Here is a 15,502-nt window from a genome sequence, read left to right on the forward strand (position 1 = left end):
CAGCACTTGGCCTTGTTAAACCTCAGTGTGATGCTTCATCTCTAGAGACTCTTCCTTCAAGCTAACTTTATAAATTTCAGAGACAAAAACATACCTTATCAAGTATAACTACAAGATATATTACCAGGCAAATGAAGTCACTTTTAACTTGCTTATTTTCCAACACTAACACTGTCATTACTTAGCTGTTCCCAAAAAAGATACAGGATACACATAGGGATAAAACCTGTGGAGACACAGCCTGACTGCAGTCCCTGGTATGTGACAACTGCTGACACTGTCCAGTGTGTACACAGACAACCTGAGTGAGAAGGAAGAAAGAAAACATTACTATTGACATATACAGAGAAAAATCCTACCTGTTGAGCAGGTGGTGGTTAGGCCTGGTCCAAAACATTCAGCTGGCACAAAGGAGATGAGAAGCTAAACATTTATTATAAGTAAATGTATCTTTATTTTCAAAAAGAAGGAAAAAAAAACCCCACATGCAAAGCTGTGAGGTTTTTATATCATTAAAAACAATAGCCAAGATTTGGCATCCCTAAAGGAGTAAAAAGAGATTCATTTTCCTTAGGACATATCACTTGGATCATTATCAATCATTATCTTGGTTGTGCTAAAATCCATCCCTGCTCTGGCATACATGTATTTATGAGTGGGAATGGGCATAAAAATCATTACCAAGAGGGAATGCTGCACCACTTCTCTAAGAAACAGGTGAGAAGTGACCATTCCTCTGCTACTCTACAGCTTTTACAGAGCCACAGTTCTCAGGCTTTTCACAAAGAATAACTTGGATTGCAGAGATTATTTGATTCCATCAAGTCCTGCTTAAATTCCAAAATTTCCATCTCTATTCAGTGACAGCAGAAGAGACATCCAGTCAAGCATTAATTATTCTTTAAAGACAACTGACATCCAGTATCCCTCCAACAAATGAGGCTGGAAAACCCCAGCAAGGTTGGCTCAGCTTGCAGAGCTCCTCACCCTGGGGCCATCAGCACTACCTGTTCTAGGAATCCTGTTGACTTTTCCACTGGCCCTGCCAAGTCCTCTCTGTGCTCTCTCAAGGTGGTAACAATCTCTTCATGTGGGTTTTTTTTTTACAGCACAGGAATCAAACACCTAAAAGGTGTCTGGAAACAAAGTCAAAGTCCTTGAAGACAGTTTGCTCCTTACGGGTTAGGAGAGCAACTTCCTCGGGAGGAGTAAGGATTGGCTTTTGGGATGTGAACTCTTCATCAAAGTTGCTGATGTCAGTTGGATGTCTTAATGTGGGCACAAAGGGAGGCTTCAGCCTCCTGGCAAACAAGGCATCCCAGTCCATTCCCTGGAAGAGAAAGAAGGGAACAGGCCAGATTGATAAATGCAGGTGACACCAAACAGACTGTCAATCACTGTCACCACTAGACAACATCTGTGACTGCTGCAGTTTGATTTACAAAGGAGTATTTGTTGATGTCTCTGAAGTTAAGTGTATTTGTACAGCAGCACAAGCAGAAATAACAAACTGGCTCTGGGAGCTTACAGATCCCAGAAAACATGAACTGAATCACGTGTTCCTGAGCAGAGCAATGAGGTGCAACAGAAGCTCCCACTGAGATCTCACTGACAACTGATGGAAATATGCCTCAATACCAACAGAGAGCAAAACACCCTCAGCTCAAACACAAAGCATGAGAGAGAGGGATACAATGAGCTCCTACCTTAAAAAAAGGCTGGATTTTAATCTCCTCTGCATCCTTTTCCCCTGCTCCCAGTCTACGCTCTGGACATTTCCGAAGCAGCTGCAGAAATACCAGTTCAAAATTAAAGAGCAAGAACAAGAATGGACAGAAATAGTGTTCCAGAGAGACAAACAAAAGAAAGGAGATGGACTGATGCCTCAGTGTCTTCTCACTCTCCCTGTGCACCAAGGTCATCATCAGCTAGGAATAGCTCAGACTTAGATCCTTGCACACAACTTGCCAACAGCAATAAAAATCCTGCCATAAACTGCATGAAGCATCTCAGCTTAACTGTGCACCTGTGACTGCTGGGTCACAGGCAAAACCTGCATGCAGCCACCTCCATGGAATGGCTCTGACCTTCCTGCCCTGGAATCGACACTTCTCCATGGCAGACCTAGCAGCAGCAGTGAGCAGCTGCTTAGTCATCCTCGGGCAGGAGAATCACATTTATGTAAAGAGATGGAAAGGAAAAATGTGTGTAAATTTTAAATGTTTCTTTAGTCTGCGTGGGCAGCTCCAGATTACACACACAAATGCTGTCTGGTCCTCATTGCACAGTAAATGCAGATTGCTCAGGCTCCCAGAGACACAGCAAACCATTACCTTACGGATTACTGACAGTGCCTCAGCTGAAAGGAACCGTGGGTATCGAACTTCATCATTGACAATGCTGTCAAAGACTTCCTCTTCATCATCTCCAGGGAATGGTGACTGCAATTGGGACATTTTGTTATTCAATCCACATAGCATCCAATCCTCACTCTTAAACAGGGATGAGACTAGCAGGGAGCAGTTGGATTAATTAGTGTTTGGCAATCACAATGCAGGAGAAAAATTTAATTGAAGTGCTAATAAATAATTGGCTACAGTTAACAGAATGTTCTCTCAGAAGGTCAGGTCTCCAGGCCTGCTGGGTGAGGCCTCTGTGGGAAAAGTGGCCTTACCTCACCAACAAGCATCTCATAAATGAGCACCCCCAGTCCCCACCAGTCCACAGCTCGTGTGTATGAGATGTCTGTCAGGACTTCTGGGGCCAGAAATTCAGGGGTGCCACAGAAGGTGTTTGTCCGGTCTCCAAAGCCTATTCCTGTAGGAAAAGGACTCTTGTAAAGCCCAGCACACGCTACCAAGTGGATCACATGCAGCCTCACCTTCTGAAGGCTCTAAGTTGTCACCTGATGCTGTTACCTGGGCAAAGGTCCTTATCAGTGCTTGCAAACACCAGTGAGGAAGTGAAATGCCAGTGAAACCTGAGGCCCCAACAACTCCAGATCACAAATACACAGACAATGCTTAAATAAACAGCAAAACCAAGGAAACCTCCTGCAGATTCCATTGCTCATTTACTCTTGTATGCTTTTTTCAGAATCCTATATTCAGGCTCCTTTAACCAAACCAGCACAATTTAAATGCCTTCATAAGTTTCCTGAAGATTAAAGGCCAAAACTTTTCCCAAATTCATCATGGCCAGGTAGATGAGAGGGTTTGTTGTGGGTTTGGGGTTTTGTTTTTAATGGCTTTTGGTTTTATTTTGAAGATGGGGATTCATGCAAGTTACACAAAACCACCTACTAAAGCTCAGCTCCTAAACTGATCCTGGTGGCTCCATTTCAGCTCCTCCACTCACTCACCTTCCTTACACAATCCAAAATCTGCAATCTTCACAAATCCTTCAGCATCTAAAAGGAGATTATCCAATTTCAGGTCCCTGTAGGCAAAGGAGATTCAAGAAAACAGTGGATCAAGTCTCAGGATTGCCATCCAACACGTTTTTTCACAAGAGGCAGAAGCTACATGTTAGTAAAGAGAGTAAAATTAAATTGAGTACAGTCTCCATTTGGTTCAAATCATGTATTATTTAGAAGTTTCCCCTTAATTTATTGGTGTTTTCCACTTAATGAAAGGCTCACAAAGGAGCTGGGCAGGACTTATTGTTCTGGCAAAGAGCTTCCCACAGCAGCATGACAAATTCCTTGCCTATCACAGTAAAAAGGAAAGCAGTGACTTACAGGTGCCCCTCAGAACGTACTGACATGTCACAGAGGATTGATCACCTGCAACCTGCCAGATGAATAGCTTCTAGGTGACTTTCTTTACTGTGAGCACGATGAACATGCTGATAGCAACAGGCAATGGGGAAAATAAAGACAGAGAGAAAGATTAGAAACCCCAAGCAAGACAGAGAGCTCCAGACACAGCTCCAGGGCAAATCAGCCTTCAGGCTGCCGAGTCTCTGTTGCATTACCTATACACAATTTTCTTCTCATGCAAGAACTGGAGCCCCAAGACTACACAGGCTGTATAAAACCTAAAAGACAGAAACAGTTGTCAGGAAATCTATATGAGATTCAAGTTAAAAATGTGTAGTGATTGGAGACTGATCTAGTTCTAACTCACTGTGCCATGTGCTCTGGAAAGACATCCTCGTGTATGCGCATCATGAGGTCCCCACCTGGGGTGTATTCCATCACAAAACAGGCATGGTGAGGTGTCTGGAAACAGGCAAACATGTTCACAAGGAAGGGGTGGTCAGAGGAATTGACCACTTCAAATATTCTCTTCTCACAGTTCAAGCTGTCAGGGGTCAAAGAAGGAAAATGTCGATGTTAACACTGGCAGAGAAACTTCTCTTGAGAATCACAGGATGAAGGAGAAAATCTTTACACCTTAAGTTAGAGAAGTAAAGTGAGGGCTAAGGCAAATATTTATCTTACACACTTCCAAACCTTGAGTTTTAGAGTGTTCACTCTTGCAAAAGTTAAGACACCATTAGAAGTTTCAATGTTCCTTATTATAGTTACCCAAGCCTTAAGGTCACATTTAACCCTAAGAGTACCATGACACATCATACCTCCTAAGGTTTGATTACAGATGTGTTAATGCAGCCTCTGGCAACAGCACCTAAACAAATCTCACCTATCAATTTCATCTCTCCTAATGATATCTTTTTTCTTCAAGGCTTTGATGGCATACAGCTTCCCAGTTGCCTTGTATTGGGCTAGCAGTACCTGAAAGACAACAGAAAAGCTGTACTTCAAACAAATCTCTTATTTCCTTATCAGATTACTTTGACTCCCACTGACATAAATTATTTCCATCCACTCCAGACAATCATGCTCAAACCCAACCTCGAGGAACTCCAGAAATGGAGCACTTCTGTTCTGTTCCTTGTGCTGCAGCAATCCAGAAGGATGTCAGTGTAAGTTATGTCCTTCTCACAGACAGTGGTATCACAGCTGGCCCAGTGCTTTATGAGCACCTCAGAGCTCTCACAGCAAGCAACTATGCACACACTTTTGGGCATGGAGCTATTCCATTAGGGATCCTCATGCTAATGGCAGGAATGGTACTGGTGTGCTTTAGGAAATGACTTAGCACTCCCAGGATGGTTTACTCCAGGCTTTGAAGCCACAAACCATCAGGAGTTTTGACAGTTAACAATAGCTATCAGCTGCTTGTGTGGCTGGGCTGGGTTTGTTCTGGATCTGCACTGCCACAAACCTCTCCTGTACCACAGTGTTTCTCCACAACCTCTGCCCTCCTGCACAGTGCACTGCTGTCCTACCTTCCCAAAGTGGCCACGGCCCAACATAGCAATGCAGTGAAAATCCTCGAGTTGAACTGTCCTTTTCCTGCAGACAAACAGAGAAGAATTGCTGAGACAATACCCAAAAGATGCATGAGCAGATAACAAAGGAGCGTGTGTTTGTGTTAGGGGAAGAAGCTCTGTATGGCAAAAGGGAAAGCAAACAGCTGTGTCAGCCACTCTTCACCAAGCTGAAATCCTGACAACTAAGACTTGCTGCTGCTGTTCTTCCACTGAAGACAGGAGAAGGTAACAGAAAACTGAAGAAAGTGCTCCCAATGGCAGCAGTCTGACTTCCATCTGTGCTGGCAACAGGAACAACATTTCTGACTCTCCAAAGCTGCTCTCTCTGTTACTTCCCATAACAGGATTAGTTCCCTTCCACCCCTGTCCTTGGGGTGGCAAAATTTGATTTTGCCAACACTCCTTTCAGTGGATTCAACAGCAATTGTGTTAATCAGATATGAACATGTCTACATTGCTAGGAGGACAAAAGGTGAAAAGAAGCTCTCAAACAGGAACTGGCACTAAAACACAGTGAGACAACAGGCACAAGATGTTGCTGGAAGAAAGTAGCTGAATAAAGAGATGTTCTAGAATGTAATGTCAGCCACAAGGTGTTATCAAGGAAACTCAGGCTGCAGAATTGCTAGGAAACCACAAAAAAACCAACAACCCACACCTGAAATGCTTTAGAGTCCAGGATCATCTTTAAAAGGCAACAGACACACCATACTCCTCCAGTAAGTGAAATGAAGAGCTAAGTATCTGCCCATGAAGGACTCAACTCCCTCCCTGGCCTTCCTGGAGAGAGGGTAGGTAGGTGCTGGCTGTATCCTGACCACATGGTTTCACTGCTCAGAATGCAGACATGTCTGAATGTGCTACATCAGAACACTTCAACACAAGGAAGCACCTGGAGACACTGAAGTGACTTCACCTTCTCCCAGAGTCACCGTTACACTGCAGTTCATGGACAGATTGGGGGTTGGGGTTAATGAGCAGATGAGGCACAGCAGACATTTGGGCAATCAAAGTTTAGTGCAGACTTTTCATGGCAATGCCCACACTCAGGGCTAAGAACCTGCTGCTGAGAAACCAAAGCACACCTGTTTTAGTCTGCATGCTCAAAAATTTCAGCCCAGCACCTCTTTAACCTATGACCTGAGACAGCCCATGCTGTTCCCACTGTTACCTTGGAGATGTTGGGACTGGAAAACCTGTTACAGCAGAGCTGCAAGACTTCTCCTCAACATGCAGCCTCTTCAGACACTAGGAAGAGAAAGAAAAATACAGTGGGTCATCTTCTGGAATCACCAAGTCTGACCTGAGCACCCACATCCAAATTTTCTCCTCTGTCAGGATCCAGCACGACAGACAAGTTCTTGCTGTTGGTCATTGCCCTGCTCAGAGTGAAGCAGCATGAAAACACATTGTCTGTGGGCACACAAAGCTGTTCCCATGTACAATATTTTCTTATAGGGTCAAACCTTTTATAAGAAACACTTTTAAAAGTCTAGGAAGGAAATATTCTATACTGGAAAAAAAAAGCCTCTCAAAAGAGAATGATCAAGCAATGCAGTTTCCACTATCACCAAATGAGAAAGGGTAAGATGTGGTAGAACACAGGTCATTAACCATTTGACTACTCAAAGCAATTTTCCTGCTCCTTCCTGTCAGAAAAATAAAGCTCTTCTAGGTTTTGCCCTGTTTGTTTAATGCCAAAGAATTCCATCTGGTCCTAAAGACCTGCTGACCCCCTTCCCTGCTTTCCCTGTGCAGTCATCTGTTCTGTACTCTTGCCCTGAACTCCCAGTGCTGATCTAACTCCCATTTTGCTTCTCCAAGAAAAGCAACCTAATAATTTCTTTAAAAAGTGGGGGGGAAAAAAAGGGGCAACACTTTGTGAAGACTCTGAATTCTGATTCCCCAGAGATCAGCCAGGAGGTGCCTGCCTAAAGTCTGGCTAATTTCTTCAGTAATAAACAAGCAAGAAGAATCAGGCCTTGGAAGACCATCAACCAGAGACAAATTTCCCTGTCAGCCCAGATGATTACCGGAGAATCTGCAGGAGATGGTGTTGATTCCTTGGAGTTTCCCATCAGAAACAGGCGTGGAGGCTTGGGTGGTGCTTCATCAGCAAATGTAAGCTTAGCCACAGGGAATTCACTGCATTTTTAAGAGAGGATTGAAGGAGATTTCACTTTAGAGCAGAACATTGTACAGAGACACCTTTGCATCACCTTTGCTGGGTTAGTTCAGTCCAACACACTGGACAACAGGAGTCCCTGCCTCTCACCAAGAGTCTGTGCAGTATCAACAAGGCATAGGGTCTCCTAAATGAGTTAAAAGTTGGTTAGATTCACATTCCAACACTGCCTCTCTGATGCTGTAAAACCAACAAAACAAGTGTGTAGAAATAAGTCACTGTGATCAAGAATGTAAAGGAAATCTTGATTTTAGCAGCAACACAGGAATTGTCTCAATTTGTTTTCTTTCCTAGATCTTGTGCATCAGGGGGAATAATCTCTTCAGAGCATGACTGAGTCTAAAAACTCATTCCAACGATTAAAAAAAATTATTTGGGGTGGAATTTTCTTCTACAGCACATTGCAAAGCTCAGCTCTGTCCCTTCTGAGTGCTACATTATGCCAGTGGTTGGGTATGTATATGTAACCTCATGGAAGCAGAGGCCAATTTTGTCACAACAATCCCAGTGACCTTGCAAAGATCAGTTACTGTGCTGGTAAAGACATTCAGTAAGTGGAATTTTCTTTCCTTTTCAGCACAGAAACAGTAGATCTGTTTGTGCAGAGACATGTTTTTCTCAGCAGTGTCTTCTTCCACCTCAATAAGGTGCACCAGAACTTTCGTATCTGTCTCACACCCATTCCACTGTCACCAGCAGCACTGGGAACATGACTTACCTGCTCAGTTTGGACACTGAATCCACATGACTTTGTGGGGACACTGGAGAGAAGTCTGTGTGATTGGGATCATGAAGTGGAGGACTCAGAGAACTGATGGAACTACAGGGAGGGAGGAAACTCATCATCAGGCGACCCCAAGCAGCAACATTCATGTTCATTTGAGGAGCTCGGAGAAATTCCTTCCCTGGAGGAACAGAGTCCAAACCCCAGTGAGATCACAACTCACAGATTACAGTCTCACATAGTGTTACATTATTGTTTTCACCCAAACACCTGTGGGTTGCCCAAGAAGGTATCCCACCCTTGGGAAAATGGGCTTTTTTTCAGGGAAGAAGTGTTAATAATGATGATGAAACAGATCTACTATTTCACCTAAGTTTAGCTCCATATGATATCATAGAATCATAGAATTTAGGGATTGGAATGGACCTTATTGTTCATCTAGTCCCAACCCCTGCTCTGAGCAGGGACACCTCCTCACTAGATCAGGTTGGTCAAGGCTTTATCCAGCCTGGCCTTGAAAGAATCATATCAATCCTCGTAACAATCCTCATAACAATCCTCAAGTTGAAATTGCATAAAATGTTAAAAATTGATTTTAAATCAGGTTTTCTTCTATTTCAACACTGCTCTCTCAGCCTGTCTTCAAAGGAGAGGTGCTCTGAGCATCCTCATGGCCCTCCTTGCTTCCAGAGGTCCATGTCCTTCTTATTTTGGTGGCCCCAGAGCTAAGAAGTCTGTCAAATAACAACCAATTATATCTTTCTAACAACTGTGAACAGCAAGACCATGACAATGTCACACTGCAGCCCGTGCTGCAGTCAGGCTGCTGTGACTGAAACTTACACACACAGTGATTTGTGAGAGTTTTAATATCTCACAGACTGAATGGGCTAGAAGAGCCTGCCAAGCCCTGTCCTCACCCCACAGCCAGGGCAGGGAGTTGTCTGCAGCTCACCTTTCTGCTTGGGGAAAATGCGTTTCTGTCGCTGCAGTTTTGGCTTCCTCTCAATGACAGGATTGCAGAACATCACCTGTCAGGGAAGCAATAGGTTCTTCATTTAAACTGTAAGAACAAAACTTTCAGACATGCCTGTTCTCCCAGCAGATTCTCCATCCCAGCTCCCTCAGCCTCTCCTCATGGCACTTGTGCTCCAGTCCCTTCACCAGCCTCGTTGCTCTTCTCTGGACCTGCTCCAGCACCTCAATGTCCCTCCTGAACTGAGGGGCCTGCATGAAAGCCATGCATGAAGAACACATCCATTTGTAGGATAACTAACCCACAGTTCATGGCACAGGAGAACCAAAAAAAAGCAACTAACCACCACAAACCCAAACCACAAAACCCAAGAAGGCAGGGAAAGGATGCAAATTTTGGTGCATGAGGTCCAGATGATACTTTGGAAAGATAACCACAGGAACCTTCATCACAACACAAATGAGAAAGCACTTTGACTTGCAAGAGATTATCTAGATGATCTCTTCATTGATGGTACTTCAAAGTATTATTAGCCTCGGAAAGATGGTAAAATAAGCATAGCCAGAGGGAATTTGGATCTCAGATTCTACAGTCTCTGTGATTCAATCCTGACCATTAAGCCATATGTTTAATTAAAGTATCACCAGTGACTCATAATGAAAGCAAATGAGACCAAACAGATCCCACAGCACACACACATAATTACAGAGGAGCAGCTGAAGAGTCACTCCAGGCTATGGCATGTGTACCTCTATTATATCACATTGCTCCTTATTCTTATATGGGATATTGATGCCAAAGGACTTCAGGTGTCATTCTACCCTTCTAGATTATTGCTCCTTCCATTCCTTGTGGTCTGGGTGGAACAGCTGCTTTCAGGGCACCCTCAGCAGAGCTCTCTGAAGAAGAAGCCAAGCTTACATTTATACCTCTGCAAAGAGCATCCCTTGGGGTTCGAGCGAGAGGCACATCCCGTGACGTTCGTTGTCAAGAAAATCATCCAAACGTAGGAACTTCACTGCACAGAGTTCTCTCCAGTCCCTCCAATAAACTGCAATTTCCAGCTCACGAGACTGGTGGGATGGGGGGAAAGAAAAAGAATAGTTACACACCTCCCCATGCTCTGAAAATGGCACATATATGCTGTTGTAGGAAAAAAAGCATTAAACTGAAGAGTATCCATAAAAGCATCTTTAATCCTTCTGTTCTCTGCTCTAACTGATGTCTTCAGCTCTTAGCTACAGACCCTCTTTGGAGGTGGCTGTCTTGGCTCCCCATTTAGAAATCCCTGAGAGCCACTTTGCTGCTAAGATGAGATAAAACTGCTCAGATAAGGAGAGAAGGACAACAGATGCTGCTCAGGCTGAATCTCTGGCAGAGATGCTCTGCCTTCAGGGGAAGGCTGAGAAAACTGGCACATGAAAGGACACGGGGACAGCAGCAATATGGAGCTGAGGCAAGTGGAATGGCAGCGAAACAAGCAAATCAGGTGAGGTGAGATGGAAAAACAAACACAGCACAGGAACCTCGGGTAGACTTACCCTGTCCAGCTCAATGACAAAGCTCTGGTCCCATGCCTGGTTATTAACTGGTCCCCAGTTTGTTTGGCCAACCACTTTATTGTCCACTTTGAGCACAGCAAGGACCTCATCTGAACAAAGGAGAAGACATAGATTATAACCTTTTACCAAAGACAATCTGTCATGCTGAAGGTGAATAATCCCAACCAAATGCAATTTCCAAGAGAGTCCTAGACCCAGGTATAACACAACTCCTTCTCTCCCTTAGTTTTGCAGAAATCCCAGAACGGATCAGGTTGGAAGGGACCAGATGACCTTCCTGCTCAAGCAGGGCCATTCTGGAGCACATGGCACAGGATTGCATCCACATGGCTCTGGAGCATCTCCAGTGAGGGAGAATCCACAACCTCTCTGGGCAATCTGTTCAGTGTTCAGTCACCTGCACAGTACAGAAGTTCTTCATCAAATTCAGGTGGAACTTCCTGTGCATCAGTTTCTGTCCACTGCCTCTTGTTTTATTGGTTTGCACCACTGAGAAGAATCTGTGTCCATCTTCTTGGCACCCCTTTAGATACTTGTATACATGGATGAGGGTCCCTCTCAGCCCTCTGGTGGACCTGCTCTAGGAGCAACATGTCCCTCTTATACTGAGGAGTCCAGAACTGAACACAATCCTCCAGGTGAGGCCTCACTAGGGCTGAGCAGAGGAGCGGGATCACCTCCCTCAACCTGCTGACAACATTCTTCCTAATGCATCCCAGGATTCCATTAGCCTTCTCTGCCACAAGGGCACACTGCTGGCTATGGACAGCTTGGTGTCCACCAGAACTCCCAGGTCCTTCCCCACAGAGCTGCTCTCCAGCAGGTCAATACCCAACCTGTCTTGGTGCTTGGGGCTGTTCCTCCCCAGGTGCAGGACCTGCACTTGCCCTTGTTGAATTTCAGGTGCTTCTTCCCTGCCCATCTCTCCAACTTGTCAAGGTCCCTCTGAAGGGCAGCACAGCCCTCTGAGGTATCACCAGCTCCTCCCAATGATGTATCATCAACACTCACACCAGGCTGACTCTGCACCATGATGAGACTCCCCCATGCTCCCAAATGTCACCCCCAGGTCAACAGGGAGCCCCATACTCACTACATGGCTCTTCATTCCGCAGGTACTTTCCTGCAACACCACGGCCATGGATACTCAGCCCAACTCGTGTTCGGGACAGGGACCTCAAGTCACTTGGGCTGCCACAGATGGGAGAAGAACTAGTCATTCGGGAACGGCCCGGAACATTTTCCAACAGATCCTGACACCCCATCAGTCTCACTTCCAGTGTTCCTGAGGAATTTTAGGAGAGTAAGGGATATTATTATGTAGGAGAGAAAGTTATTCCAGTCAGCCTGTCCTCACAGAGGTCCAGGAATTTCTTAGATTCATGACTTCTTGGATAACAGTTCAAATCAATTCTACACTCAACAGACTGCAAATCTACACGATCAGAAAGCTCTGCCTGGCCTAGAAGATACAAGTTCAGTTCCTAGAAAATGAAATGTCCACACTAAGACAAGAACAACAGGAAGAAATGCAACTGCTTTTTCCCCTCTGTCCTCCTCACAACAACATGCCACGCAGGATTCCTGTACCTGTGAGGGCTGTAGGCTTGAAGACTGAGGTGGGTTGGATGCTGCAGTGCTGAGCTCCCAGGGAGGACGTGTTTACCAGCTCCTGTTTGATGAGTGCTCTCTTTGGGTGATCAGGGGGGAGCTCACTGAGCTGCCGCTCCAAGGACAAGCGCAACAGGTCAATCTTCTGAGAGGACTCTTGCAAACGTCCCTGAGCCTAACCATGAGAACAGGAGTCAGGCACAAATTCTCCATGTACAGCCCCAGTCCAGGGACTATTAAAATCCTTCAAGAACTACTAGAGTAAGCTTCAAAAAAACCCAACAAGGTAACATTTGCTAATAAAGGAACAAGATGAAATATTTCCCTATAGGCCCTGATCATCCCATCAGCATCACTTCTGGTGCTCCTGAGAAATTTCAAAGCAAGGAATGTTATCTCTAGAGGGGAAAGTGATCCCAATCAGTCTGTGCTCACAGAGGAACTTCCTAAATTAGTGACTCGGTTAACTCTACTTCTTCATGCTAAATCACCAGCGTTGAGGCATGAAACCACTCTCTCAAAGCCTGAGCACTATCAGCTCACCTCAGCCAGAAATTTGCGATCCTGCACTCGACTCCCTCCGAGGATCTTCAGCACATTCTTTGCCCCCTCAGCTACAGCAGCTTCAATGCGCAGGTGATGCCTCAGCTCCTCCACACGCAGCTCCAACGCGCTGATGGTGCTCCCCATCCTCACTGGCCATTTGGGAGACAAATTACGGTGAGGATGAAAATGAACTGAGCACTGTGGATCTTAGGACTTTGGCTACATCTGTTCTGGGCTGTATCAGTCACTTACAGCCCCTTACCTGCAGGATCCACTGTATCTTCCATCCCTCCTGCTGACTGGGATACTTTCACGATGTGCATACGGATTATCTCGATCTTTGTCTTGCTGTCCTGAAGCATCTGCTGAGCTGTAGCCAAAAGTTTTCGCTCCTGTCAAAGGAAAACATGTGCAGAGACAGAACCAGGATCAATAGAAACGGGTTCTGGTGATGTGCTCACATATTAGGACAAGGTGATACTTGCAAGAGAGGTCATAAGTGACTCTGAAACGGCTTACACAAGTGGTTATGTAAAGGAGGAACTGCTGAGGGCTCAGAGATCACCACCTCCATTTGCAGAGGGAAAGGACAGGTCAAGGACATGTCCAGTTAATACCAAACCTTGCAGTCACCAAGACTTGTTGTTCCCTGCTTAACTGCACTTATGGTGTTCTGTGAGCAGAGGTTTTGGACAAATAAAAACACCACAGCCCTCTGCACTGCTGCTGTTCCTGAATTCAGCTTCAGAATAAGCTTGAATTTTAAATTTTCTTAATTAGCCTTTGACTTTTAAATATGATTGTACCAAACTCAAAAAGTGAGATGAATATGAGTCCAGCAAACCTCTGAAAATTTTTCTCACATAAAGAGAAACCACATGCGGTGCTTTATCCTAAACAACCCAGTGATGTCAAAACATCACACCAGCTCAGTACAAAACCAATGCATGGTCAACTTGTTTTCCTCAAGTCAGTGACTGAATGTACCTCATACCACCCCTATGTGCAGTAACATGACCCAAAGGACATAGCTAGGACTCAGGCAGGAAAGCTTCACAACTGAATTTCGTTCCCACAGCAATCGTCAGACAGAGATTTGTGCAGAGACTTTAAATACAAACTTCAATCCATGTTCCAAAATGGCTGATTATTCCTGCTTACCTTGGATGTGGAATACAACTGGATCATGTTCTCAGCTCCTTGTTTCACTTTCATTTCAACATGCAGCTGCTTTTTCAGAGCTTCAACCTTCCTTGCCATGGGGTCTGGGTCTCTTTCCCAGAGGCAAGGATCTGGAGATGCAGATCCATCTGCACAAACAACACAATCAATACCATTAGACACCTTCTCTTGTTTCATTTCAGTGATTGAGTGACTCTAGAAAGGAAAGTTAGGCTATAAAATAAGGTATAAAAAGGTCTTGTCTGCAAAACTGACTCAAAACACTGTTTCAAATGAAGCTCAAGCTTCTATCTGTAAATATTTCTTTGTCAATGAACCTGTCCCAACAAGCACTTTCAATTTTATACTCATTCATCCTGTAAGGTACTTGGATGTTCAACTGCCAGAAACTCTATTCAAATCTCTTCAGTTCCACCTACAGCCTAGTCCTCAACATTGCCCCTGCATTGCTCTCTCAGGTGGTCTTCTCACTACACTAATTTCTCACATTACCTCCTTCCACCTTGATTGCCCCACTCTCAACTTTGTGCTCCAAAGATCATTTCACCAGCTAAAGACCAACAGAAGCAGCTCCCACTACTTGTAAGCCCCCAACAGAAAAATTCAACTCAACATCTCTATGAATCATCAATCCAATATCTATAAGCATTAAAGCACTGGAACAGAATTTTCCTGTCAATCATGCCCCAAGACCTACCTGTCTTACTCTCCTCTCTGTCTGTTATTACAATCCTTGCATTGAGCTCCTGAAGTTCCCAGTGCAGCTGCTCCAGTTTTCTGTTGGAAGACTTCAGCACATGCTCGATATGAACGAGATTCTTCCTGTCGGTTGTCGCTTTGCGCAGGTTCTCTGCTCCCTCTTTGATCTTCAGCTCTTTCTGGATAGCTCTGCGCAGCAGCTCCTTCTCACCCTCCAGTTTCTGCTGGAAGCTTGGGTCCATCAAGTTCACACCATTGCCCAGCTGCAGGAGACAGCTGCCCTGCAGTCAGTGTTGGGTGAGAGGATTTCAGAGCGAGCACTTTTCTGACACAGCAATACCCTCATCCAATTCCACTCCTTCGTTTCACTCCGAAATTCTTAACCCAATCTTTGCACCAACTTTTCAAGAAGACCAGAGCTACGTTTCAATTGCAAAGGACAGAACACAACTATGATCCTAACATGCCTTAATTTGGTTTCAAATCATAAGAGAGAAAAACCTTCATCTTACTTGTTTCCTTCTTGTTTGGTGTCTACACACATCTTTGTTCTTCAAGTATCAAAGCCGAGCCAATATCTGCTCTCACTCTGATCAACTTTTACTAGTATGATGCTTTAGATACAGATTTTTATCTGTATCTTGATGCTGAGTGCTCAAAGACACATCTCAGTTAAT

At 44.7% G+C, this 15,502-nt stretch overlaps 1 protein-coding gene across 1 annotated transcript; it reads right to left on the reverse strand.

Moving 5' to 3' along the window:
• Positions 1-801: 801 nt before the first annotated feature.
• LOC103799892 (serine/threonine-protein kinase N2-like) lies at positions 802-15,106 on the reverse strand (the record flags this gene model as incomplete). The annotated part of the gene is made up of 21 exons (XM_009072244.1): positions 802-1,330; positions 1,707-1,787; positions 2,334-2,441; positions 2,675-2,817; positions 3,362-3,438; positions 3,976-4,038; positions 4,128-4,304; positions 4,647-4,738; positions 5,296-5,362; positions 6,512-6,588; positions 7,374-7,485; positions 8,244-8,430; positions 9,205-9,280; positions 10,155-10,298; positions 10,767-10,876; positions 11,881-12,072; positions 12,378-12,573; positions 12,942-13,093; positions 13,207-13,336; positions 14,106-14,254; positions 14,824-15,106. Coding segments are annotated over 21 exons (2,829 nt in total), but the record flags the coding sequence as incomplete, so codon positions are not given.
• Between the last annotated feature and the right edge of the window lie 396 nt (positions 15,107-15,502).

Source organism: Acanthisitta chloris, unplaced genomic scaffold (genome assembly GCF_000695815.1).
Source record: "Acanthisitta chloris isolate BGI_N310 unplaced genomic scaffold, ASM69581v1 scaffold15503, whole genome shotgun sequence".
NCBI classification, from domain to species: domain Eukaryota; kingdom Metazoa; phylum Chordata; class Aves; order Passeriformes; family Acanthisittidae; genus Acanthisitta; species Acanthisitta chloris.